At 44.6% G+C, this 27330-nt stretch overlaps 1 protein-coding gene across 3 annotated transcripts in view; it reads left to right on the top strand.

The window, feature by feature from the left end:
• ETS1 (ETS proto-oncogene 1, transcription factor) overlaps window positions 1-27330 on the top strand; it is a 128241-nt gene that overhangs the window by 14362 nt on the left and 86549 nt on the right. For all 3 annotated transcript variants that reach the window (XM_047690804.1, XM_047690807.1, XM_047690803.1), the window contains exons 2-3: window positions 275-357; window positions 15928-16072. In XM_047690804.1, coding sequence (XP_047546760.1) covers window positions 289-357; window positions 15928-16072 — 214 coding nt within the window. In that variant the 5' untranslated portion in view covers window positions 275-288. The remainder of the gene's footprint in view (window positions 1-274; window positions 358-15927; window positions 16073-27330) is intronic.

Below are 27330 nucleotides of genomic sequence, written 5' to 3'. Positions count from 1 at the left end.
GTCGGTTAAGTGTCTGACTCTGATTTCGGCTCAGGTCACAATCTCAGGGTTTGTGAGATCGGGTCCCATGTAAGTCTCCACGTGGAGCCTGCTTAAGGTTCTCTCTCACTCCCCCTCTCCTACCCCTCCTCCCCTCTTCAAAAGAAATATTGAAAAAAAGAAGAGGCGAGCTCTATGGTTTCTAGGAGACACCCAGTTCTAAGACTCGAACCCTCTGGTTCTAGTGCACACATTTGTGGCAACCAGTGGCTCAGTGAAGCTTTCTCCCACGCAGGTGCTGAAAGTGACATGAGCTACTTTGTGGATTCTGCAGCCAGTGGCCCTGCCCCTTACTCAGCAACACGTCCTGCGATGGCGGTAGTGGGTCCGCTCCCTGCTCCTTCCCCTTGCCCACCCTGCCTCTCCTGGCTTCCCCTTGCTTCCAGCGTCCTGACCTCTCTTGGACAGAGGAAGCCGGGACCCAAATCCAGATTTGGAATCAGCCTTGAATCTCTTGGAGGAGCTAAATTGTGAGATTATCGTGTTTTTATCGGCACGTAAAATAAAAATCCAAGACTGATGATTTGCTGAGAAAGGTTTTTTTTATTGAGTTTCAGAGAAAATGACTCAAGCACGATTAATGGTTAAAGGCTGGTGATTGTCCACTGCTCAGTTCACTTGGTGAAAATTTTTCACATATTGATATACCTTGGGTTTAACATGGTTAAACTTATTTTGGGCCTCATACATGAAAGCTAAATATCACAAGCCTTCTGATCACAGAATTTAAAACTGAGAAATGTAACAGTAAGTTTACAGGAAAATGTTATAAATCCCAGAATAAAAGAGGTAAAAGGAACTTTAAAAAATAGGAGTAAAGTTTCTTGGATCTCAGGGAAAAAAACCCTCACCCCAAGCAGTGCGTTGATCAGTAGAATGCATTTCTTATAAATTGATTGTGTGAGCGATCCCATGATGCTATCATCGATCAATTGCAATGTTGAAAGAACCTTTAATACTAGCTGATATATTATTGACTATTCATTCCAAATTCTGTATGTTTTCATATGAAGAAAGCCAATATAAACGTTGAACTTTTTAGCTTACTCTGGAAATTGGCAGATAAGCTTAATGCTAAGATCTTCCCTGTACGTTTTGGCTCTAAGGAGACACCAAGGGACCAGAGCTCTTTTCTGACTCTGGTCTTGGACCGTCTTGCCTGAGGATCTGCAGAATTTCTAATGCTGGTACCCTTACGTTCCACGCCTGCTCACTGTAATTGTATTTTGAAAGATTTGATGTATTCACAAGTTATTTTCCATATCGTTGAAAAAATAATTGCTCAAAAGCTATTCTGTGTTCAAGGAGTGATTATCACTGCTTTCTTCAGTGACTATTCTGAAATACCTGTTTTTTTTTTTTCCTGTTTTAAGGTGGCTGCTGCATTTGTATAACCCCTGTTCACTTTTCTAAAAAAATTAGAATCCAGGAAAAAGTTTAGAGTAACACCAGAAATACGTTTAGAACACACACACAAACAACACACACACACAAGTCCTGACCAGCCCGTCCACTCAGTTTTGCTCCGTAGAAATCTCCCAGAGTCTTGCACTTGCTGGTCACAGAAGGGACTGGAAAAGTTGTCAGGGAAAAGCTCCTCCTCCTGCTTCTCACACAGAGGTTATCATCTGAGGTCAGCACAAATTACACTAAATAGTTCTTAAAGATGATATTGAAGAGATTTGTTAAAACAAATAAAGGGTTTTGGGATTTCAGGGCAAAATATGTCATTGGCTTGGAAGAATAGATTTAAAAACCAGCCTATGTTAATTATCTTTGCCAGTATGGTAATCAAAGTAAACAAGACAATAACTTCTGCAAAAAAGCAATGCCATGCAAATTTGTATGCATTGTATTTTAGACACCGAAATACCTGGTATTACAAGTATGCAAACTATAGGTATAGTATTAAAGTAACCTTGGCAGGGTGTCTGGAAATTGTATGAAATTAGAAAACCAAAACCCAGCTCTGGGTACATATTTTCAACAAACGACCCCACCCCTAACTGAATTCACTGGCTAGTTTTAATGTATTTTAAATGGTCTCCACTGGTTGCAAAACAAAGGACTCATTTGCTCTCAGCCCCAACAGCCATATCTGAAAAGCATTATCAACCTGTGGGATCCTTCTCGCTGCGAATTTCAGAGTTGCTTGGGTAAAAGCAGAAGGTTGCCTAAGAACTGCTAACTACTGCTCCAGCACTTTCACGCCTAACTTCTCTCTGGGCCTCAGTTTCTCCATCACTGGGACTAGTTAGGCAACTTTTCAGAACCCTAATGCAAGCAGGCAAGTCCTGTGACTTCTTCACCTTGGCGCTCTCCCTAATACGGATGAATGCATGAATAAACAAACAAATAAATAAAATGTATTGGTACAAACTCAGGTTCAATCAACCAGCCCCCACAGAGAACCTCCAACCCTAGCCAGCACCATAAGAAACAAAGAATCTGTAAATTGTCTGCAGACTCTAACCTTGCGACGCTGGCATTAGCAAAACTGACAGACCTCACACCCTCGATCCCAATCGAAGATTTCGGGGAGGAGTGAGCACAGCTTCATTAACTTTCCCAGACAAGAAAGTCAAAGCTGCAGACACCGGGGCCTGCTTAGTTCTGTTGGAGCCACTCTATCTAGAGGTCAACCCATGGTACTTAATCCAATAATCCGCGTCCTCCTGCCTGGTGCCCTGGGCTCCAGTCTGGTTAGGCCATGCGGGGAAGAAAAGAAACTCTGTCCTTGGTGTGGGAATTTGAAGGTGGAAGGAAAACGGTAAAGCAGTGGGTTTTTAATGGGGCTGATTGCGCACCCAAGGGATAGTTGGTGATATTTTTAATTGTTAAAAGCAGACAGCAGCATCCCCTGGCATTTAGAGAGCAGAGGCCGGGGATGTCACCAGCCATCCCGCAATACACATGATACAGTGTCCCCACAGCAAAGGGTTATTCGGCTCCACACGTCAGTAGCGGCGAGGCTTACGAGTCCTGGTGGCAGTAGCCCCGGGATCGGGTTTGAAGGTAGGATGGTCCTCCATGTACAGACTGGTCTCAGCGGCTCTTGGCAACGTGTAAATTACTACTTCAGAAAGGGAAACCTTACAAAAGAAAAACAAGTGAGAATATATTCATGTTATGAGGGGTTCTGCTTCGGCTGCTGCTTTCACTGTTCAGTCTAAAGTTTGGTTCCATCTAAAGCAGGATACGAATATTTTCTAGTCCCTGAAGATGGCTAATTCTCTGATTGCTCATTCATAAATTAGAGGTAGCATCAGCATGACTTGATCATTTGGGGTACCAGAAGAAGGCTTAAAATCATCATAAGCAACAGTTACAAACTCCACGGTCAGGTAACAGCCTTCTTACACAAAACATTATTCTCACATTATCTGCCTCAGGGTCAGCTTGTCAAAGTCAGGATGCGTGCTTTCCTCCTTGTAAGGTCAGTCCTCCGGGGGACGATGGCCATGAATAAAGTGGCGTCATAGCCGGGAGGTCGAGCAACAACGCTTTGGGGAGTTGTCTGGCCATTGTGTGGGAGGGGGTGACGTTTTTCAGGTACGAATATGGGTTGTGTGTCAGGGACCCTTTCATCCAACGGGAGGAAGTGCTCCTTCCTGTTATGCTACCTCAGCAAGCCCATGGTGAGCCCTGGAAGTCCCCAGCAGCGCTGGTCCCTTCATCCCCTCATGCGTCATCCTCTCCTCTGTGCCACCGAGGCTGTGGAGCTGGGGGAGGGCAGGAATGGGAGGGATGAGCCACTCCTGGTTTTGACCAAACATGTCCCAGTCCTTGGCCACCTTGAAAGCAAGGAGGATGTGTGGAGGAGGTCCCCCCGGGATTAATGACCCCTGGGCCATGCAAACTTTAGGAAGCACCTTGAACTGTTCAGAGGAAAAGGACTAGCACCGCCCACTCACCTCCTCTCAGAGCTCAGGCCTTTGGGGATAGAGTAATATGCTGGGGCAAGAGTGACTGTGTTGGTCCCAAATGCCAAAATTTCCTAGGATAAGGCTCTGGGTTTAGGCAACATCCCATGTTCCCTGAGATGGAGTAAAGGCATGAAAAACTTGACATTCTTCCACTTTCTGGATCAAATGTTCTTCTCTTATAAATATGGTCACTATGAAAGAAGCATTTCAGAAACCGTCCAACAAAAGCCCTTTTTTTTTTTTTTTTTTTGGCTTGTGACTTTGTTATATGAATGGATGAATGGAATCATACTCTCTAGACACTTAATGGCTATAATCATATAGAATAACATGCTATGAGGTCAGGGCTATTTCAGACATAGGATCACTGAGTAATTTGGGTGATGCTCATATGCAGGAGAGCACATTGAGTATCAGCTTTCCGGGGGGCCGAGGAAGGCTGCCCGCCACTGGCTGGTTTTAGGCATTGCCCTTTGTCCTTCCTGTCCTTTTCCAGTGGAACTCGGTGGGCTGGCAGCCCTTCCGAATCTCCAGTGTGGTGCCCGCCAAAGGGGTAGCGTGGCCATGGGCCTTAGCTAAGTGCATTTGCAAAAATAAGCTCCACACCACACCCTCAGGCACAGTTGGCCAACACAGAGACCTTTGAGATTGGATCTTGCCAACCACTCTGTGGTTTGAGCAAATCCTCTTTTGTACATGTTCTTTCTTCCTTCTGTCATAGGGTGATTGATCAATTGATTTTTTTTTTTTTTTTTTGGATACATAACTCTGGTTCTACCTTCTGACACTCTGGGGAGGCAGGAGGGAGACCCACTTTGTTTTTGCCTCTTTTACATGAGATGGAAGACAGCCTGCAGTGGCAGCTGTGGAATGCAGCCCATCCAATTATAATGGAAAGGATTTTGGAGTCAAAGATGTGGGTTCAATTCTGGTCTCTTACTTTTTAGCCATGTGACCTTGGACAAATTACTTAACCTCTCTGAACTTCAGTGTCCTCCTCTGTGTGAGAGGCGGAGTATAATTTTGCATGTAAGACCATCATGATGGTTCAATGAGAAAATACTTGTTGAGTGCCTCCCCCAGATATGACCTCAGCTAATTCTCTATCCCTTATGCTCACTGTCTCTTCTGTGCTCTTCTCTGGACTTCTTGATCACGTTGGATGGGAACATGGAGGTGGGGGGAGTAGAGATGATTCCACTTGCCCATCCGAGGGTGTTGCCCGAGCAAGATGGGGGCTACTGGGGTGAAGATGGAGACATTCTGATTGTGCAACCTCCTTGCTTCATCACTACCCTGCACCAGAAACAGCTCCCTCACCACCAGATCAAAGTTCCCTTGTAATGGGCTGGTGGTTTACAACCCCATTGTGTAAACAGACCTGGTTCTCTTATCTTGAGTAATTGCAGTTTAATTGGGCCTCCTTGGGAAGCAATTCCCTTCTTACCCAGGGCTGTTTGCACACTCTTCACCTCCAGCCCGCATGCCTTAGGATTCCAGCCTTGGAGTGGTCACCGGGGAGTCCGCGGTGTCCCTGCTGCCCTGGGGAAGGGCTCGTGATTGTTGCTGTAAAGCCTAGCACAGAACGTTCTTTCCTCCTCTGTGTGAATCCTGGAGAACAATGGATAAAGCATTTGGGATTAGAGAAGTAGAAAGACACAAAAGAAATTTGGAATATAAGGGAACACTGGACTTCTTTTTTTTTCCTTGTTACTTGTCATGGTGATGGCTTTACCCCTGGAGAGATTGCTGGAACATGATGCTTAGGGAAATTATTTACATCCATCACTCTTTGTGCTGGGAAACAGTGATCGTGTATACTTCTCCAGCATCTTGAAAAGGGGGTTTTTCTAAGATACTGGGTTCAGGTGGCACCACCTAGAGAAACAACCTATAGGCCATCTCCCAATATCAGATAACTTAATATATATATATTATATATATATATAATAATAATAATAACTTAAGGTCCTCAGAGATTAGGTAAGTTGCCTGAGTTTACAGAAGCTGGCGGGAAGCGGCTGAGACCCAGATCTCCTGACTCCTGTCTAAGGACACTCCTTAAACTACCAAATTTATCCTCATTTTTGGATACATGATAATGTCAAAGCACTTACAATAGACTTTCATTCACGCATCTAGCTGCCTTATTTAGATGAGGTGATCTTCCTGGATTTAGGAAAAAACCCAAACTGCATTTTTGTAGAGCACCTCAGCAAATTGGAATTACTTCTGGGTCTGGTAGCCTGGGTGACTTTTCCACCTAGGAGCCCTGGGCCCGGACGGAGGCTCTGAGTCATCTGGCCCTCTAACCTCTGCCGTGTGGGGTGCCCAAAGCTGTCACCTCGCAGTCACTGGGAGGTGGTAGCTTCACGCTAAGGGAGTAGATAGAAGCAGACAAGGAACACGTATCTCCCTGCAGATCTCCCAGCAGGAGAAGCTGTCAAGGCCAGGCGGGTGCTCAGGCTGGTGGCAAGGTCAGTGACCCTGGAGCTGTCAGCTGGGGTCACCAAAGGCTGGCTGTGGGTGGAGGCCGCTGTGGTTTCCACCTGCCTAAGCCACCTCAGCTGTGGTCGGTTCCAGAAGGATTTTGAGGAGCCCGCTCTTCTCTGCGGCAGGGGTCCAGGCTCTGCATTTCTCCCTCAGAAACCCGTAGGCGGTCAGGCCTGCTCTTTCACCGAGGCCCAAGCCCATCACTCTTATTGTTTTAAGAAGAATTTCCTGGCTTTGAGTCTAAATTAAACGCCCTTTGAGAGTTTCCTATTTTGTCTGTTCTGCTTCTCCCGTGGCGGCCACTCCCTTCCCCTCCCTCCTCCTTCTCTACGGCAGGTGCTGAGGAAAGCTGAACCCAAGCTCAGGAGTATTTCTGCTTGCCTCTCTCCTTCTGCCTCTTCCAGGGAGTGGGGACACACATGCCCTCCTGAAGCAGATGGGCCTCCGTGTCCTCCTGAAGCCCTGACGTGGCTGTCCCCAAACTTCCCCCTTAACATTGCTCCAAGAGTTTTCTTCGTGACATGTTGGGGGCGTGAGTGAAAGCAGGCGTCTTGTTAAGTATCCTCTGAGGATGAGGAAGCCAGACCTAGGTTAAAGCCTGTGGAGTTCGGGCCCCATGTGGAAGGCCCACTGCGTGCAATGGGAAGAAAGGGTTTGAAGCTGAGAGACCGTCTTTTGGTTGCCCCAACTTTTCCTGAGCATCGACGAGGCAGGAGGCCCGGGAGCTATTCGTAGACAGGTGCTTCCGAAGCTTCACAGTTCTCTGCGGAGAAACAGGGGACAGGGGTCCAAGCAGTGTTTGAGCATGGTCTTAGGAAAGAATTAGAAAAATATGAAGGTGTTCCTAACTTAAAGGGGCCCTTGTATGTCATGAATCCAAACTACGTACGACTAGACAACTCTTGGTTCTAGAGGGTCCTCCACCCATGAAAGCTGTGGGTCACAGGTTGGGAGAAAGAATGTGGATCGATCCGCAGAAGAAGTCACTGGACTTGGAGAGGCGCCTGGAGATCACTGAGGCCGGCCTGATCAGGAAAACAAAATCTAGAGGTAAGGGACAAGCTGGAGGTGACGCAGCTCCTTAGGGGCAGAGCAGGATGTGAGTCCGGACTCCCTGATTCCCCGTCTTCTGTCTTCTGTCTTCCTACTAAGTGTGGGGATATCTACAGCCATTTCCGGAACAATGGCTGTTCCCGCAGAGGCACACTCCATGTCTAATTCATCTTCGCCCCTGGGTGTAACACGTTTGTTTTGTTGTTGTTGTTGTTTTAAACAGCAGCATCTAGAAATAGTTATTGTGTCTCATATACTCATGGCCCTGGATTCTGAAGTTGACCAAAGAAAAGCCAGATTTGCTCCCACAGAGTTTGTGCGCTGAGTCATTAGTAGGCAAACACGGGGACATTTACAGTTGCTTGCTAAAGGTGGACATGAACTTGAAGAACAGATCATGCATAATCTTGCGGACTCAGCATGGGTTTGTGATGTAGTGTTTTGAAAAATATTCCCCTATGCCCTCTTTTCCAATTTTTGGGGCAGGGGGCAAGGCAGACGATGAGCAAAAGGCTTGGCAGAAGATGCTCCTGAGAGAACAGCAGCAGGGGGTACGTGGGTTGGGAGGAAGATAGAGTCCCTGACTCTGAAGTTTGGGGGGTGGAGGTAGGTAGAGGTAATAAGTAGAGGAGACCTTGACTGGAGGCTAATGGATAGGGGCATATGTGGTCCTAGTCATTAGAGTGGGCTCCCCTTCAAAGCAGAGCAGGGATAGGGTGTGCCCATCATTCCAGTAGCTTCCAGATTCTGGGGCTTTGTTTATTTGTTTCCAGTGTCATAAAGGGTGAAACATGTGGGCTTGGGCTGTGTCCCTCTGATAGCCCCCAAAGGGATAGGGGAGAAGAGTGCCCTTCCCTTGGCACCTTGGCCACCATTGTGTGGGGACAGAGCAGGGCAAAACGTGCACTTTCCTGAGATTGCCCTAGGGGGAGGGGATCTAATCGCTCCAAGGCCCTGTGGCTACCATCCTTCCTTGGTGGCCACTGGGCAACCACCCGAGGTTCCGAAGCTCTGCATTTGGCTTCCACAACTCTGTAGGACTTTCTTGTTTTTCTTCCTCTGTCTTCAGCCAGCCACTGTTGGTTGTTTCTTCCCTTTTCATCTCTGTAACTGTAGGCAACTTTACAGACCCATTTTTGTTTTACACTGGCCCATTTTTTATCTTTTCTTCCATTTTGTTGAACTGCCATTTTTCTTACTTTATACTCTCACCGGGTGCTCCATGTTTCCAGATCTAACATGCACCTTTTTTGTCCTTTCTATCCTGTATCCACCTTCAGGAACCCCTGCCCTACCAACCTGCCATCACTCCATCTAAACATAACTGAGGGTGAAATTCTCTTCCTCTCTCCTTCTTTTTTTTCTTTTTCTTTTTTTAAAGATTTTATTTATTTATTTGACAGAGAGAGATCACCAGTAGATGGAGAGGCAGGCAGAGAGAGAGAGGGAAACAGGCTTCTGCTGAGCAGAGAGCCCGATGTGGGAATCGATCCCAGGACCCTGAGATCATGACCGACGCGAAGGCAGCGGCTGGAGGCCACTGAGCCACCAAGGGGCACCTCCTCTCTCCTTTCTTATGTATTACACCTCACCTTTGTCTCACCTTACACTCACCTATCAGTCAGAAAATCTTGTTGATTCTTCCTTGTGAAACATACTTACATTTTCTTGTTCCTCTTTACCTCTACATTCATGACCTTGATCTAAACTCTGCCCTCATACCTGGACTGCTGCTTAGTACCAACAACCAACAGGATGCCACTGGAACACTCATGGGCGGTAATACAATAATGGGTGCCCCAGCCCTCAGGAATCAAGCTAAATGATATCTTAATGCAAAATTTTCAGAAGTCAAAATTAATGCAAAAATTATTTAAAAAAATAAAAATTTTAAATAAAGTTAGGGTTAGTAATACTGATTTCCCCCCCTCTTTACCTTAGTCTCCCGTATGGCTCTGTGAGGCACTCCAGTGCCTATGTCCGCTTCCTTATCTCCTCCTCTTGCCCAACCCATCCTACTTGGCACCATCAAAGGAGTCTTCTAGAACATATTGATTCACCATATCACTACCTCTAATGCAGACACCAAGCCTTTCTCCTGGAGCCAAATTCCTGTCCGGTATTACAGTGCTCAACATTGTGATCTTGTCCTGTCCTTCCAGCTTTGCTTCTTACTCATTGACCTCCATGGCAAGCGTCCACATTGTCCAAGAGCCTAACTTTCCTCAAGCTTCTCACCACCAAACGACACAGTCTATATCTCTCTAGATAACCTATCTGAATCTTTCTTATTCTTCCTTTGATAGTATTACATGTTCCTTTTCACCTTAAGGTGTGTGATCATCTTTTTTCTTTTTTCCTCTCTCTAGGCTCTTCACTACATGTTCTAGGCTAAATCTTACCCAGCCTTTGGGTTACATTAATTTGCTTCCTCCAGGAAGTATTACCTGCTATCATGCCCCTCCCCTTACACGTTGGGACTTAACCCTGTCCCATCTCCTTGCTGTAATTTCCTGTTTACTTGTCTGAATGTTCCTAAGGGTGAAGTTCATTTCTTGTTCATATTATGTTCTTTGCATCGAACATGATTCTTGGCATAGACTAGGTGTACTGATATAAATTTGCCCCATAAATATCTATTGCCATAGTTTGCCTAGTACCTATCCTAAGACAGCAGTCACCCTTCTTGAGAAATCTGTATGAGGGCCACATAAGCTTCATGTTGGACAGGTAGAAGAAAAGACAGTCTGAAACCAAATAGACCTGGGTTTGAATGCTATCTTTATTATTTTATTAGCTGTGTGGCCTTTGGAAGTTTACTTGTCCTCTTTTTAAAAAAAGATTTTATTTATTTATTTATTTGAGAGAGACAGAGAGAGAAAGAGAGGGACAGGGACAATCAGACTTCGTGCTGACCTCAGAGCTGACTGGGGACTTGATTCCAGGACCCTGGGATCATGACCTGAGCTGAAATCAAGTGTCGGACTCTTAACTATGAGCCACCCAAGCACCACTACTTGTCGTCTTAAAACCTCAGTTTGTTCTGCATAATAGTGGTAGGAATAGTAATCTTGCATGAGGATGGTGAGGATTAAATGTGACCATTTCTGCACAATGCTTAGCACACCAACTGGCATAGAGCAGGTGTGTGGTGTACGTTAGTTCCTTTCAAAAATCACCTGTGGCGTGAATGAGTGAGGACGGGTGGTTTCTTAAAACTGTGACAAGGACTGAAAATGTTGCTCGCATCTTATAAGTTCACCTCCAGTTGCAGCCAGGAAAGGACGGTGTCAACAAAGAGACTCAAACTTATTTTGGGTGGCGCTTTTTTAAAGCAACAGGGTGGGTGTTGTGCAGCCCAGATTTCTGACCTGTTAATAACCTGCCTCTTGCTCCTCAACGAAGACAGTTTCATAATGAATTGGAACCAGCTATGTGGTCCTTTTGAGTAAAAATGTCATTTTCATACTCTATGAAATAGGTATTAAGTCAGTTTGTGAAATGTCTAATAACAGGCAGGTGTCTAGATAACAAGAGTCATGGTGCTTCCAGGAGCATCTGCTAGCAAAGACGTTTGTGGTTCATGGTAAGCTTAGTGCATTACCTCCTTCTCATTCTTAAGAGTAGGGTCCTCTGGCTCCCCTGAGGACGGCTAAAGAGAAAATAATGTCTTAAAATAAATCTCCATTTATAGAATAATATATGAACTATCCCTGACAAAAACCTGGTTTGAGGCAGGAGTGATTAAAAAAAAAAAAAAAGCCACATAAATTCAGTCTGATGCTGAGCATGGTTGTTAATCAAAGGCTGGGAATTGACTCATCACACTGCTATGTTGTTGTCATTGCCTGTGTCTAGAACCTCATGGCTTTATCCCTAACCCATAAAATACTCCTTCGACCTTCCATCTCTCCCCTGCAGAATGCATGCAGATAATTTTCCTTCGACACTTATTTGCACATTACATTTTGCCATCAGTGGCCTTTCCTTAGCAGAGAAAGCTTAAACATGTAAACTTGAGAAAAATTTCTCCATCCCACCTTGCATCAAAAAGAATAAAATATTTAGGAATAGCTTTAACCCAGGAGATGAAACACCTGTACTCTGAAAGCTGTAAGACACTGATGGAAGAAACTGAAGATGACAAAAACAAATGGAAAGACATACAATGCTCATGGATTGGAAGAATTAATATTGTTAAAATATTACCCAAAGCAATATACAGATTCAATGTAATCCCTATCAAAATACCAGTAACATTTTCCATATTACTAGAACAAATGATCCTGAAATTTGTATGAAACAACAAAAGACTTTGAGTAGCCAAAGTAATCCTGAGAAAGAAGAAAGCTGGAGGTATCACAATCCCAGATTTCAAGATATACTACAAAACTGTAGTAATCAAAACAGAATAGTACTCTCACAAAAATTGAGTAATAGATTAGTGGAACAGGATAGAAAGCCCAGAAACAAGTCCACACTTTATATGGTCAATTAATCTATAATGAAGGAGGCAAGAATGTTCAATGGGGGAAAAGACATTCTCTTCCCCAAATTCTCTTGGGAAAACTGGAAAGCTACATGCAAAAAAATGAAACTGGACCACTGTACTACACCATACCCAAAAATAAACTCAAAATGGATTAAAGACCTAAACATGAGACATGAAACCATAAAACTCCTAAAAGGAAACACAAGCAGTAATTTATCTGACATCGCCTTTAGCAATATTTCCTAGATATTTTCTAGATGTCTCCTTTATATAATTATAATTCCCTTCCTTTGGGCAAGGGAAACAAAAGTAAAAATAAACTGTTGGGTCTACACTAAAATGAAAAGCTTTTGCACAGTGGGGGAAACCATTAACAAAACAAAAAGACAACCTGGCAAATCGGAAAAGATATTTGCAAATGGTAATCTGATAAAGGTTTAATATCCAAAATATATAAAGAATTTATACAACTCAACACACACACACAAAAAAAAATTCAAAATCTTCTGGGCAGAAGACATGAACAGACATTTCTCCAAAGAAGACTGCAGATAGCCCACAGACACATGAAAAGATGCTCAACGTCACTAATCACTAATCATCACAGAAATGCAAATCAAAATCACAATGAGATATTACCTTACACCTTTCAGAATGGCTAAAGTCAACAACATAAGATACAACAAATGTTGGTGTGGATGAAGGAAATGAACTCTTGTGTACTGTGGTGGGAATGCAAATTACGCAGTCACTGTAGAAAACAGTATGGAGGTTCCTCAAAATAAAAATAGGATTACCATATGATTCAATAATTCCACTACTGGGTATTTACTTAAAGAAAGCAAAAACACTAATTTGCAGAGACCTACACCTCTATGTTTATTGCAGCATTATTTACTGTAGTCAAGATATGGAAGCAACCTAAATGTCCATGGGTAGATGAATGGACAAAGAAGATGTGAGATACACACACACACACCCACATACACACACCCACACCCACATACACACTCACACTGGAATATTGCTTAGCTTTAAAAACGAATGAAATCTTGCCTTTTCTGAACAACACAGATAGAGCTAGAGGGTATTATGCTAAGTGAAATAAGTCCGATGAAGACAAATACTATGGTTTCACTTACATTTGGAATCTAAAAATAAAAAAAAAAAACAACGCAAATGAGCAAACAAACAAAAATAGACCCATAAATACAGAAAACAATCTGTTTTCTTGCAAGAAGAGAGGAGGTTTGGGGGGGTGGACGAATAAGATGAAGGGGATTAAGGGTACAAAATACCAGTTATAAAATAAATATGTCATAGAGATAAAAAGCTCAGCACAGGGAATATATCAGTAATATTGTAATGACATTGTATGGTGACAAATGGTGCCTATACTTCTCATGGGGAACATAGTGTAATATACAGAATTGTTGAACCACCGTGGTCTATACCCAAAACTTACATAACATTGTATGTCAACTATACTTAAGTAACAAATATATAAAAAAAGTAAATGATATAAAATGCAAAAACCAAGAAGTTCTCCTCAGGTTTTTAATACCCGTGCAGGGCCTATAACAAACTACCTGTACCTATCTACAAGGATTCTACTCCTACTATCTACTGCCATCTTCAAGGCTCTTACAAGGAGGGTTTAGGCAAACCATGCATACACTGTCCCAAAAGAACAGGGGCAGGCAACTTAGAATTCTCCTTTATATAATTTAGAATCAAAATGTTCTCACTTGAAACCTAATTCTTGCAACTCTGATCCTTGACATTGAATTTTGAGGAAGACTCTAGAGAAATATCAAAAGATGGGGATGGATATTGAGAGCACACAGGTAGTCTAGGAAATGTGTTTCAAAACTGATCAGTTGCGAAGGGCTGTTGAAGACCTACTTATCTTTGGGGATTCAAAAGTTGTTGCCTCGGAGGCTTGCAATATGAAAATACAATGTCCCTAAAATGGTTTTAACCAGAATTCAGTAAACATTTTCTGACTGAAGCTCTGGGGAGTGTTAATTTCCCTAAATCTTTTGGTCTCAAACACAAATAGCTAGCAGCACACCATTGCTCCATGTATATTCTAGTGGTTCTCACCAGTGTCCAGTACCAGAAGCTAAGTATGGTAGCCTTTGTTACTCAATAACTCAAAGAGACTCCATTCAGTTCCGAGGATGTTATTATGTTCTTGGCACCTTTAGCCCAGTTACAAGTCCAACAGCCCCAAAGTAAACTTCATCCAGCCCTACTTTGAATGATTTTATGAATATTATGGAAAACGTCATCTTATTTAATGCACACAAATGTCCTTCTATATTTTGGCTTTGATTGTCATTTTTCTCTGGGCCAATATACTCTCTTCTGTTATTTTTACTGAGCTTAAGTTAATGGACAGTTGCAAAACGGGGAAGAGAGAGTAGATAGGGAATGTTTGACTCTAATACCGCTGAGCTCTTATCCTGCAGCTCAGAGGTTCTCCAATAAGAGGCTCTTCCTGGGGGTTAGCAAGCTACCCTTCATGGATGAAAATACTATCTAAGTAGCTATATTTATTAGTTAGCCCTTTAATATCAGTAGACTTAACCACATCAAATTATACAGAGTTTCATTATCTTAACTGTGGTTTTTATGAAGGTAGAGAAACCATAAGAGAAGATCGAAAGAATAAAAAAGAAAGAAAAGAAAATAAAGGAAGGGCCAGTGTAGATTAGACTCCTCAGGAAATCTTTCTGTGAATCTGCTATCTCCTTTTGTGTCTTACTTTTTTTTTTTTAAGATTTTATTTATTTATTTGAGAGACAGATATAGTGAGAGAGAGCATGAGCAGGGAGGAGAGGGAGAAGCAGGTTCCCCACTGAGCTGGAAGCCTGTTGTGGGGCTCCATCTCAGCACCCTGGGATCATGACCTGAGCTGAAGGCAGAGGCTTAATGACTGAGCCACCCAGGCGCTCCTTGTGTCTTGCTTTTAACCCCTCTTGCTCAATCCCAGGAATGTGACGGGTCTGTTATATCAAAATAATATCTACCTTCTATTAGGCATCATGAAGACAATGTACACATACATTTCATATTTAATTTTGCTTTAAATATAATTTTCTTACACATATTTTACTTAATTCTTCCTATAATTGAGTAAACTGAGGTTTAGATAAAAGAACAGGCCCAGGCCTTCCCTTAGTAAGTGATAGAGGCAGGATGTGAATCCACGAAGATATCTAGCTTCAAAGAATAAGATCTCAAACTCTGCATAACATGCTTCCCATGTGTGTTTAAGGAAGCACCTCTGCCTTCCTTAAAGCGTACTGGGTGGATGATATATTTTATGAATTTCACAAAATGCCTGAAAGAGTGGCACCAGTCCCCAAATGTTGCAAGAAACTGAAAATTTCTGTGTAGCCATCAATATCATTAAAACCCATGCACAATCGATTAACTGAAAAATGAGTGATTATTATTACATAGGCCCATATTTTGGTTTTCCTTTGGCGTCTGTCACCCACTGGTTCTATGAGATTAGAATGTCCTGTAAGAATATCCATTTATGGTGTTTTTACAGAGTAAGATCATAAAAAATTTCAAAAGCTGGGATTGTATAAAGATGACCGAGATTCTGCCTTCTGCTAATCAGGGGTCCTTATTTGAAAATTAGAAAAGGTGGTTGCCAAATGCTTGAAGAAATGGATGAAAATCATTGGATGTGCAGTCTAAGCAAAAAACCCTTCTCCTTCTCTCTGTATTTTTTTGGGGGTGGGACGGGGGTTGGTTATGTGACCATTGGTTGGTTCTCTTCTGCTCTCTATCATCTATGGATGACTCCTAGCCACATGTGGTTGTATGATAAGATGTTATTCCATTTGGGCTAGAGTACAGAGATTTTCCTGTTAATATATTTCGTTACTTTTTCCCTTGTCACAGAGGCAAGCACCTATCAACTCCTATGAAGATCCTCGAATGGCCTGTGGCTTCCAGTCCAGTGATCACCCGCAAAGAGCTTACTACCCTTTCTGGAATGAGATGACCATTCAGGAAGTTCCCACTGGTCTGGAACACTGTGGCTCAGGTAGGAATGTGAACAAAGGCTCGGACTGCGTATAGAGTCGGAGGACAGTGGAAGGGTGATGTGGGCTTCGTTCTCTGTAGCAAGAACAGCTGCCATGGCTTGTGCTGGGACAAGATGCTATTGTTCTCGAACGGAAAGTCCCGTGACTTGTCCATAATTCTGCGTTACTTTATTCTCCAGCGACAGGAAGATGAAACTGTAGGAATGAACCCAGGAGAGGTTGCTTCAGGTCTTCATTCTATAAATAGTTCTGTGCACCATGCATTTCCTGAGACTTACCCGTTTCGGCCCGGTTGTTGACGAAGGGTCTAGAAGTTCTGCAGTCAGAGAGTATGAGCCGGATAAATGGCCATTTTACAAAAGGGAATTTCTTTACTCATCTTTTTCTCCCCATTGTCCTCAACCTTTTGGCCTGTGTCCACTGGCATCTGGCTCCTTTTTCCTCTGCCCCCTCTCTTTCCCCAGCTCCCCTTAACAGACCTCCTTCCTCTCCTCCCAGCATTCCCCTCTCTCCCTGACTTGCTGGTCACCGTGCTGCCCCCTGGTGAACAGGAATGACATTCCTCCAGAGAGCTCTTCCCTGTGTCCCCCTCCCCCAAAGACCTGACAGGTTGAGAGTCCTCACCCCCATCCTGTTTTGCAGAAGTCACTGTGTATCTCACAAATTCCAGGAGTCCGCGTTGACCTGTGAACAGCGTTTTTGTTACTTTACGTTCGATGCCAAATGTAAAACTTGATTTGGGGGTTCTGAAGTGATGGATTTGGGTATTAAGTTCAATTTATCACGAGGCCAGATTATATATACCCAAACACCAAAAACAAAAACAAAAACAAAAAACAACAAAAACAAAACAAAACAAAAAAACAAAAACAAAAAAAAAACAACCCAGCTCAAATCTGTATTTTCTCCCAGGATGAATTCCTAGCCTAAGAAATCTCATTACTCTCACATGTTGAAAATATGTAATTCTGAGGCACGATATAGGGAGAAAGCCACTGGGAGCTCACTTAAATACAACTCTTCGGTTCGGTGTTTCTTTACTCCACATAACGATATGGTAGACTACTTTTATAATAGCAGAGACAGAAAATAAATGTTTGTTTTGTTGCCCTTGCTTTAGCTCTGACCAGAAATATAGAGGCATAAAGCAAGATGCTGAAGCACTTGGTAGGGGTTGCAGCGGGGGGACTCGTTCTCCAGTTGTCTGGTTCTTCTCTAGGGCAGAACGAAAGCAATCTCTGTGTTCATGGTCTCTGGACTCAGTAGCCATTGATATTTATGATATTTTTCAGCACCACCCCTGGATTTCAGACTTGGTATGTTACGCTTCCCTTTCTGCTTGGTTCTTCCAAGCATAAACACAAATGTCTCAACTACCCATCCATTTAAAAAGGAGACAGGGAAGATTTTTGCAGCTGTTTGCAGGTTAGACTTGAAGATTCTAAGGGATGAAAAAAAGTCATCCTTAACAAACTGTTCTAACAAATCTTATTTGCATAAGCAAAAGGTCAGGATGGTTGCGCCTTCATTTGTGTAATTCTTGAATCCTATCGATGCCACCAGGCTTAGGTCTTTTATCTTCCTGCACAACCCAGGTTAAAGTTACCTTGCGGTAATACTTTGTGCTCTGGCTGGTGCTTCTGTTTGCTGGAAGTTACCTTTTGTTAAGAGCTGAGGTTATTTCATGCTGGTCCGTAGTCTCAAGATCAGAAGGTCCCTTCTTCATAGCTAAAAGACATGGTCCTTCTTTTTTTTTTTTCCCCTGGCTGAGAAATACATACATTCCCAAGTGAAGATGATTTTTTATTCTCCTCCTTGTCAAGGTTCTTGAAAGCAAAGAATTTTTATTTCAGGGCCAATGACACCGTGTCTGTGACGCACACAAAGAACCTCTTGGGATGAAGCTTCTTCAAAATGTGAGGAGTCACAGCGGGATAATATAGTCTTCTTCCCACAGTCGACTTCGTTATTGCAAGAAGAAGGAAGACAGGGTCACACAGACCAGTGGCTTTTGAGTAGGATGGGAAGATGAGTGCCTGTAATAACTAGTCTTAAAATGACCTGGTTGTTGTCAACCGCAGCTCAGAAATACTAGAAAGCCTCCATGGGGAGCAGTGCCTTGGTGGCAACTGTGAGGTCTGTAGTTCCCTCTGCCCTATGCTCCCTCTGATAGAAATATCTGGCAAGAACCCGAAGCTCCTCCAGCCCCTCCTTTGCCTTCTGAGCTGTCCAGACGAAATAGTTGCAGGGATTATTTCTGGGCTGTGGTCCAGCCCTCCTCAGTGATGGGTGTCCTTTGGAAGGAGATTTGGGGTTATAGAGAAGAGAGATGAAGACATGGACCAACCAATGATTTCTCCAGCTGCAGCACATTTCCTTGGAGATGTGTTGAGTAAGAAGAAAGAGAGAAAAAAAAAATACGCTACATTTTTTTTTTCATCTTCTTTTATCCTATTTATAACTTCAGTTTCCTTCCCGTCCTCCGTCTCATGGCCACTCCCCACCCCCGCTCCCATCTCACGTTTTGTGTTCTCAGAAGGAATGAATGAACTTCTTTTCCAAGGACTCCACATCTGGCAGTGACTGGAATACCCGGCAGGAGGGGCCATTGAGGAACATCGGGCCCTTTCCTAATAAAGTGGCTCTTATTCACAAAGGGGCCCGAGGCTGAGGACTAGGAAAGGGGTGAGGGAGAGGGGTGGGAAGATAGGGCATAGAGCTGAGAGGAAACGTGACTGCGGGAGAGCCTACCAGGTGAGCAGGAGAGAATGCTCAGTAACCAAGACAGTTGAGAATGGGTTGAACAGAACAGATGCTAAGAAGAGTGCCCAGGAAGACAGAGAAGCATGGGAATGGGCAGAAAATACCCATGGGTATGGGTGGACAGGTGAAGCAGGATGGGAAGAGAAAATGAAAGCTGAATGGGAAGGCAAGAGAAGGGGAGCCCGGAAGAAGACAAGGCAAGAAGGGGAGGGGAAGATGATATGAAAGAGAAAAAAAAAAAAAAAAAAAACACAGATGAATCTGAGGACATTAACTATACGGCTAAAAAGGGAAGCCACATTTGCATGCAATTGCCCGCGCAGCTGTACATTTCTTCATGACAATCTCGTAGTCATCATTTTCTTTTATTTCTCCTCCTCCTCCTCGTCCGCCTCTTCCCCCTCCTCCTTCTCAGCCTGGAGCCACTAGCAAGAGCCAATGGGGATGGGGAGCTGGTGTTCTGCATGAATGAATGGCCCTTTCTCTCTCGGCTCCTCGTCATCCCTCTGTCAGGGAGCCTTGTGAATCAATGGAGCCCCTTACACAAGACAGGGCTGAAATGTCTGTTACTGTTTATAGTCTGACTGGAGTGGAGCCCACTGACCCTGCCTCCTCCCTGTTCCCGTGTCCACTCTTCTGTCCCCAACATCAGCCCCTTCTCTCAATCATCAGAGCAAGAATAACTTTTCAGGTCAGTCTCTTACTCCTTGTCTCTAAGAAATCATTAACACTTCACTGTCATTAACTATTATGATGAGCTTCTAACCACAGCCCTGTTGAGAAGGGACTGAATAGACAGCAGGCCATTTTTGGATCAAGCCCGTGAGCTCACAGCGCTGCCCAGACCCGAATGGAGCCATGTAATGCCTGTTTTCCATCGGGAACTAGAAAACCGACATCAGAGACCCACCTGAGCACCCACACCACAAGCCCACAGTCAGTCCCCAGTTGACAGCTGTTCATAATTAATTTTCATATTATGAACGGCAATAATTTATATCAGAAAATAGGATGATTACTGAGCACCCTTCCAAAGTGATATACTGCCAAGTTATTTTTTGTTTCATGGGATTTGTCTTGAATCAGCCCAACTTATGGATAGGGTGCTCTAACCCAAGGTTCGCTTTTGGGAAATAGTTACTCAGAGCTGGAAAGCAGTCTGTGGCTACACAAGACAGTACCCCCAACTTACCCTTTTGGGAATGAACCTATGGTTTCCTTACTGTGATCCTCGATTTCAGAAGCAAGACAATACTTTATTTCTTCTTGTATAATGCAGTCTGGTACGTTCTTGGTCACTGAACACAGTAAAAACCACATCTACCCACGTTTGCAGCATACCTTCCACTTCTCATTCTTCATGAGAGAGGAAGTATGTATAGTATATTGGTAAAGAATCCAGATTCTGGGACCAGATTGCCTGGGTTTGCACATCAACTCTTCCTAACCAGGTGACCTTAGGCAACTTACTGTATCTCTGTACTCTCATTTCCTCCCATAGACCAGTGGTTCTCAAAGCATGTCAGAATCACCTGGACGGCTTATTAAAACACAGGGGTGTTGGGTTCTATCCCCAGGGTTTCTGACTCAGTGAGTCCAGGGGACGACTCAAGAATTTGCATTTTTTCACAAGGTCTCAGGTGCTGCTGCTGCTGCTGCTGGTCCAGAGATCACACTTTGAAAACCACTAAGTTAATATATGTAAAGCTTGAAACAGCGCTGTCACTTAGCAAGCACCTTATGAATGTTTGCTGTCATCACTCATTGCCCTGAAGCGCCTGAGTGTCCAGAAATGTCTGTGTATCATTGAGTCATAAAGCGCCCCGCTGATTGGTCGAACACTTTCAGTGGTTAGTTTCACGTACTGGAAATGGAGCAGATGTCTGGAGAAGGGGAAGACTCACTCCTTGTCTCTAAGCAACTTGGTTCAAGCGTGTATGGGGGTAGGGGGGGATTGGGGTACGCTTACAGGATAGAAGAATTATCTCCCACGTGAAATATTACACTTACTCATAAGATAATGCTTGGCAGTATGAGTGTGTGACTTTGGATCTTGCTATTTAATATTTCTAAAGTAAATTTACTAGTAAAATGGTAGGAGGAAAGAATGTCTTTCTCAAATAAACTTTGGAAGTTCAAGTGGGGAGATGTACTGGGAGCCCGAGTTTCTGGTCTCTCCTGGGGTTTTCCCAGACAGCCAGGGCGGCTGGGAGAGATCAAACCAGGCCCAGTGTTTGGAAAGGGCTATTGACAACCAGGTGGGAAATTTCAGCGGGAGAAGCTGATGCCTCCAGTTTGGCTTTTAAGCGTTGAGAATATTGAGATAATGCCAGGCAGACTTGTTGAATGGAAATTCACCTTGCTCTGAAGTGTTTATATTCACAGCAGCTCTGGCCTCTCCACCCACCATCTCAGATGGCCCCGTGGTTTTAAAGGACAGTATTTCCAACTGTGTCTCCTGCACATGTCTAATCTTTTCTCATTCGGGCTTCGTTTTCCTTCTGTGGAGGACCTGCTTCAGTTTCTTTTTTCTTCAAAAATAGTCCTGATCCTGTGTGTGTGTATATGTGTGAATGTGTGTATGTGTTTTTGGGATGCTGTGATGTGGGTCATTCCTCACGGGGAACATGCAAAAAAGATACCCTTCTCCCTCACTGTATTATTTTGTTCTTCTGATGAGATTTCTATGACTGCCTGATCCTGTTCTCCATAAGTGAAGGATATTCCTCCTGCTTTGGACTGAATTTGGTCCCATTTACCAATGTTATGTTGCCGTCTCCTTTCTACTCCCATCTCCTGACCTCTTGTCAGCTTTCAAGTATGTACGAGGTCATATGCCCATTACAAGAACTTAGTGGTATAAATGTTTGAGTATGAGCTGAAGGGTGTTGAGTCCAAGCGAAGGGTTGAGGAGTGGTGTGGTGGAAAAGAGCAAGAACACGCCCTGAATCTTGTCCCCTCCCCTTTAATAGGTGGGACACCTGCACTGACTGCAAAGAGGTCTTGTGCCCCTTAAATGGGGGTATATACTTAAAAAGTCATGGCCTGTAGCAGGTGATCAATAAATGCTACTACCTTCCTTCTTTTTCCTTTCAGTACGATTTGAGTGTGAATTTAAATGAGCCAAGGAAAGTAGATGTCCTATCCACTCTTGCCCACTCTTCTTGCCCGAGGCTGATTTTCTGACACCTGCCAACCTTACCCTTCACGTGCCTCCTTTTACCAGTGAAGGCAGCCTGGTGAGGAACACGAAGAGAAGCTCTGCTCCCTTAAGGACCAGAGAGACTTGTGTCTCACTCTGGACTTGTGCCTAGCAGCCCAGAGCAGTATGGATTGCCAAGGACTTTACAGATGTGAATCATCTGTGTAGGTGCTTGCGAAGGAAGGTTCCCTAGAGGAAGAACACTTGAGTGGAGTTCCAGTTAGACTGCAAGCCTGCTGTTGGCTGTCCTCCTATGCATTGCTTCTCAAAAATCCTAGGATGTAACCGCCTTGTTCTGAAACTCCCAGGGGGCTGGGGAGAAAAAAGTTCTCTGAACTTTTTCAAACCACAAATATTTGGTCCGAGTTGGGAAAAGGTCTTCGGGGCAGCGAGTTCTTACTTGATTCAAGCAGTTTGACCCCTCTTCTGGAACTCCTCGAGCGGGGGCTGGGGACGGTGGGTGCCGCGGCCGGCCGGGCTCCGCTCTGTGAATGGAAAGCTCGGGCTGGGTGAATGGTGTGGGAGCTGGAGTCCAGCCGGGAGGAGAGGGCTGCTGTGTGGGACCGCGCAGGGGTAGGGGGTTGGATGCGCAGAGACAGCCTGTTTTTCTCAGTGTCTGGCCGCGGAGAGACTCATACTCTTTCTCTCCAGATGTTCGCTGTGTTTATAGCTGCTGAAGCAGGAGACCCAGCTCCCTCATTAATAAGTTTCTTTCTTGCACTGCGGCCAGGGGTCTGAGCCCGCAGCTGGAGGAGGCTCGGTGGGGGAGGGCCGCCCGCAGGGGGAGGCGTCTCGCTCCCTCTCCCAGCCTCCGCGTCCCTAACCCCTACCCCGCCTCCCTCCTCTGCAATCCTCCCAAAATACACGAGCATACAAAAAGAAAAACACCAGCAGATTTTTTATTTCAGAGAGTAAACACTTGGGCCATGGGGGTCTGGAGGTTATGGGAAAAGAGGAAACCATCAGGCTAATCAGGCAGGCACACACTTCCCCTGCTGAAATAAAACAGAAATCATTGCTCCGCAGGGCTGGCGGGTTAACCCCGGCGCTGCCAGCGATGCTGGCGCGGGCAGAGCGAGCCAGGAGGTAGGGCGTCCGAGGACGAGGACCCGAGTGTTTAATTCCAGATCCAGGCAGGGAGGAAAGGAGAGCGGAGTGAACTCCCTGGGCCTGAATGCCCTCCATTCAGTCTGTGGTAGCACATCTGCCCCAAGCCGGGCTTTGGAGAGAGACCATTGGAACAGAAGAGATTCTGCGCTCAGATGTAGTTTTGCAAGAGGTCAGGGGGAGTTCTAGGTGGGTCCGGGAGATGGAGAGATAGGTGAGGGAGCCCAACGCTCGACCCAGAGCACACGTGGGGATTGTTACTGTTTAGAAAGGAGCGCGAGGGAGGGTTTGATAGCAAGGATTCCGGTCAAGGTTATAGCCCTGCCACCCACCAGCTCTGCAACCAAGGGCAAATGCTGAGCCCTTCTGAGCCGCGTTCTCTCCTTTGTAATATAGTCGTGCCTACCTCACAGAACTATGGTGGGGAACAAAGCACGCACTGAACGTGGAAACGGCGAACCCCAAAGCATAGCTCTCAATTTATGATTTCATGCATTGCTGTAAATTGACCAGGTTCCTCTCTCCCTCCCTACCTCCTTCCTTTCTCTCTCCCTCCCTCTGTCCTTTCTCTCTCCCTCCCTCCTTTCTCCTTCCTTCCTTCTTTCCTCCCTCCTTCCTTTCCTCCCTTCCTTCTTTCCTTCCCCACGCCCTCCCCTCCTCGCCTGCCCCCCTTTTCTTCTCCTCCCTATTAAATGCCTTCCCTCAGCCTCTACCTTGCTGCTGCCTGTCTGGAGAGCATAAATATCGCATGGACCAGAGGTCGTAGGTCAATCATGAGACCTAATTGCACTGTGAGAGAAATTACCCTTACACTGATCTATAGGGCAACCTTTGGCTCTTCCTGAGGCTGCCAGGGTGAGTGGTCCATCAGCTCTCAGTCCAGACCCTGCCCCCATCTGGCGGCCTAGTCAGGGGACCATCACCTCTTCCAGATCACGATTTAAAAAAATACCAGCGTTCTAGTCGCCTTTGCTGTTCTCTTGATTTCCCACCTGATTCCTACGTTTTTTAAAAAAATCAACCCTGACAACTTTCTACCAAGTCTCAGACCTGGAGATTCTCATGAGAGCAGGGGTGCTTGACAGCGAGGAGTGTCAGAAATATGTGATCCCTCCCCAGCAGTGTGCAAAGGAGTTTCCGAAGGGTCAATAGCTTTCCTAGGATTCTCTGAGCCCTCTGGGACACCCCCACCCCCAAGAAGTTAAGAACTATTGGCCAGGACAAAAGGAACTTTTGTACCCCCTGCAGCATTTAAAAGCGTGGCATACATAGAGAGTGTGCAAAGTCTATTTTGTGGACCTGGATTGAATTCCATGGTAGGAGCTTCCTCCTATCAATCCCTTCTCACCACTCTGGTCAGTCCCAAGAGAGTGTATTTAAATCTAGAAGCGGATTCTATCCCATTGTGCCAGAGACACTGGGCATTGAAGTCTTGACTGAAGTCCAGCCATATTTTCAGCTCCCCTCTCCACCTTTTTTTTCGTTTTAACATCTCCTTTTATTTTGTGCTCCATGGAATGAGCTCTGCGAACATCCGTGGAGGTTATGGGCTTGTGGCCTCTCTACTGTGAGATGGAGTGGGGGAGGGGAGTACTTCAGGCCTCCCTCCTGAAGTACTCAGGAGAGTCACATCGTGAACTCTCCTTCTCACAGATGTGCTTCTGGTGATAGACTTTTCCACCTGCCCCTTTGTGGGGTGAATGGGGGGTGGGGGGAGAGTGAGTGGAAGAAACTTTGTCTCTGAAGGGGGCAGGAGTCCAGAGTCCACACCCCCCACCAACAATGTGTACAAAAACAATCATGGTGCCCACATACACCTCCAGATGCCACATACCTCCACCCAGCTGCCTCCAACTCTGTGCGGCCTTAAGGATCTCGGCCCCCATTTCTGATCTTTGGCCTTTTGTGGAACCACTGACTGTTGTATTGCCTGTCACAAACTGGCTTCATCAAGTGGAGACCATTTCCAGAAGTTTCAGATCTAGGGAGTGAGATGACCCCACCCTGGGTCAGCTCCTTTGAACTGTCCAGTAGTGTCTTAGCATTTCCTTCTTTGGTCAGAACAGATGGACATTCCTCACTGAACAGGGCTTATGGCTTACGTGAGGTTGATAAGTTGAATGTTGGGTTTTATAAGGAAAGGGGCTGAAACTTCTGTGGTCCTGCTCCCAGAGACTTGAAGAAAGCCTGGAAATAACAGAAAAGTGGTCGCTTCAACCATACCTGAGATATTCAGGCATTTCATCAACACTTTGTATTTTGAAAATCTGAGTTTAGAATTCCTGAAAAACACCACCACTAACCTATCATGACGCAAAGTTTGTTTGGCTCTTGGTAGGTTTTTATTTATTTATTTTTTCCAAAATAATTCAGATCCCTCAGAATTTCCAGTTAGGCATCTGTGCCTATTTCTATTTCTGTTGCTTCTCTCCTGATTAATAAAAAAACTTAAGAATATAGAGTAAAAAATAGTTCATATCCCATTCTTGTTCAATTTTAAATAATCTTACTGTAGCAAGTCCTGAGGGAAGGCCTGTGTTCTTTCTAGAACAGCTAGAGAGAAAGAGTAATTGTCATTCATCAAGTACTTTCTATACTAAGAATCACAAATGTTTGGTGATTTCACTCTTAAAACATTCCTCTAAAGATGATATTATGACCCATTTTACAGATGAGATGAATGAGGCTCAGTGGGGTGACCTGACTTCCCAAAGAAGTCTAACTATAATTCTGGGAGGTGGGGAGAGGGTCAGTTAATCTGGGATCCTACTGCAAAGCTCAGGCTCCGACCCTGATGCAAACTTGGCCTGCCCCCAAAATGTTTTTTAGGTCTTCATTGTTGCCTCATCCCTACTGGTTAATGTCTGCCCTAGAGGGTAAGAGAATATAAGCTTTCCTCATTGTCCTACAAACCAGAGAGACCCATGAAAATCTTAGAGCTGAATAGAGAGAATGAGCCTGTGTAGTCTTTCAGGACCTTCTCTCTTACTTTGGGCCTGACATCGGGCACGAGGGAGCTCTGCCATCTGTAGGGCCCTTTGGGGGAGCGGGTTTTCCTTTGCTGAGAGTTCCCTTAGGGTCTCTCATCTAAGCATCACACTCCCTTTGCTCCATTTGTCCTTCTCCACCAGCTAGCTTTGGGAGCAGACAGAGTCGCTGAGCAAGACTAAACCCAAGAAGTTTGTGAAAGGTTATACCCTTGAAGCTATCCACAGTGTACACAGCACGTGCTGAAGTTTATACAGACTTCTCAGACCTCTGAATAGAGAGACTAATTGTGGGGAAGCTGCTTTTCAGCACACAGGATGGGCTGTTCTCTGTGGGTTTTACTATCAAAAGGCTTTTAAAAGTGCAGTGTAGCCATTGTTGAATATTTCACAATGAATTAAATACCATTTTTCTCCCCGCAGCTGTTCCATGTGAGTGAGCGTAGAGTGCTTTTTTTTTTCCCCCTCCTGGCAGAAGACGGCTGCTGTATAAACCTAAGCACTGGGGTAATGAGATTATTTGTGTGCGAATTCTTTAGGAAAAGCATTTCTTTATTTTAAACTCAATGATGTGATTCGGGGCTGCTGCTCTGGAGATGGGAGAGTGGGAGCCTCGGAAGAGAATGGAATTGAAATGTCTCTGAGCAGAATTGGGAGAATGCAGGGGTGAGGGGTGAGGGAATGGGGCTTCTAAACCCCAGTGCATTTATCTGCAATTCCCTGGGGGCCGGGGGGGGGGGGTGGGCTGCCTCTCTGAGCCTTACTACTGGGCTGCGGAGGAGGAGGGAAATTCCATATTTCTTTCTTTCTTTCTTTCTTTTTTTTAAGTAAACAATTAATCGCTTTTCCATCTGCCCTTTCAACATTTCTTCCTGATCTCACAAGTTTTAATGGGGTTGAAGGAACATTTGGTTTGCTCTCTCCCTGTTTTTATATCAGAGAGCACTTAAAAATTTGAGAATTACAATGAAATCTACAAGGAAAACAGCTTTTCTCTAGCGCTTACGATGGTCTCTACAATTAGGATGATATTCAACCTTACTAGTGCTGTGACATCAAGTGTTATACCAAGTGTCCATTCCTCTTCCCTTGCTTGACTTACTATTCCTCTTCAGATTTTCACTACCCTTCATAGAAATCGAACTTCAGGTAAGCGATGTGTTGAACTAAGTACAAAATCAATTAAGATTCAAAACGA

This window comes from Lutra lutra, chromosome 10, assembly GCF_902655055.1.
Source record: "Lutra lutra chromosome 10, mLutLut1.2, whole genome shotgun sequence".
Taxonomy (NCBI): Eukaryota; Metazoa; Chordata; class Mammalia; order Carnivora; family Mustelidae; genus Lutra; species Lutra lutra.
Note: the sequence above shows the minus strand (reverse complement) of the source record. Positions and strands in the feature narration are given on the sequence as shown.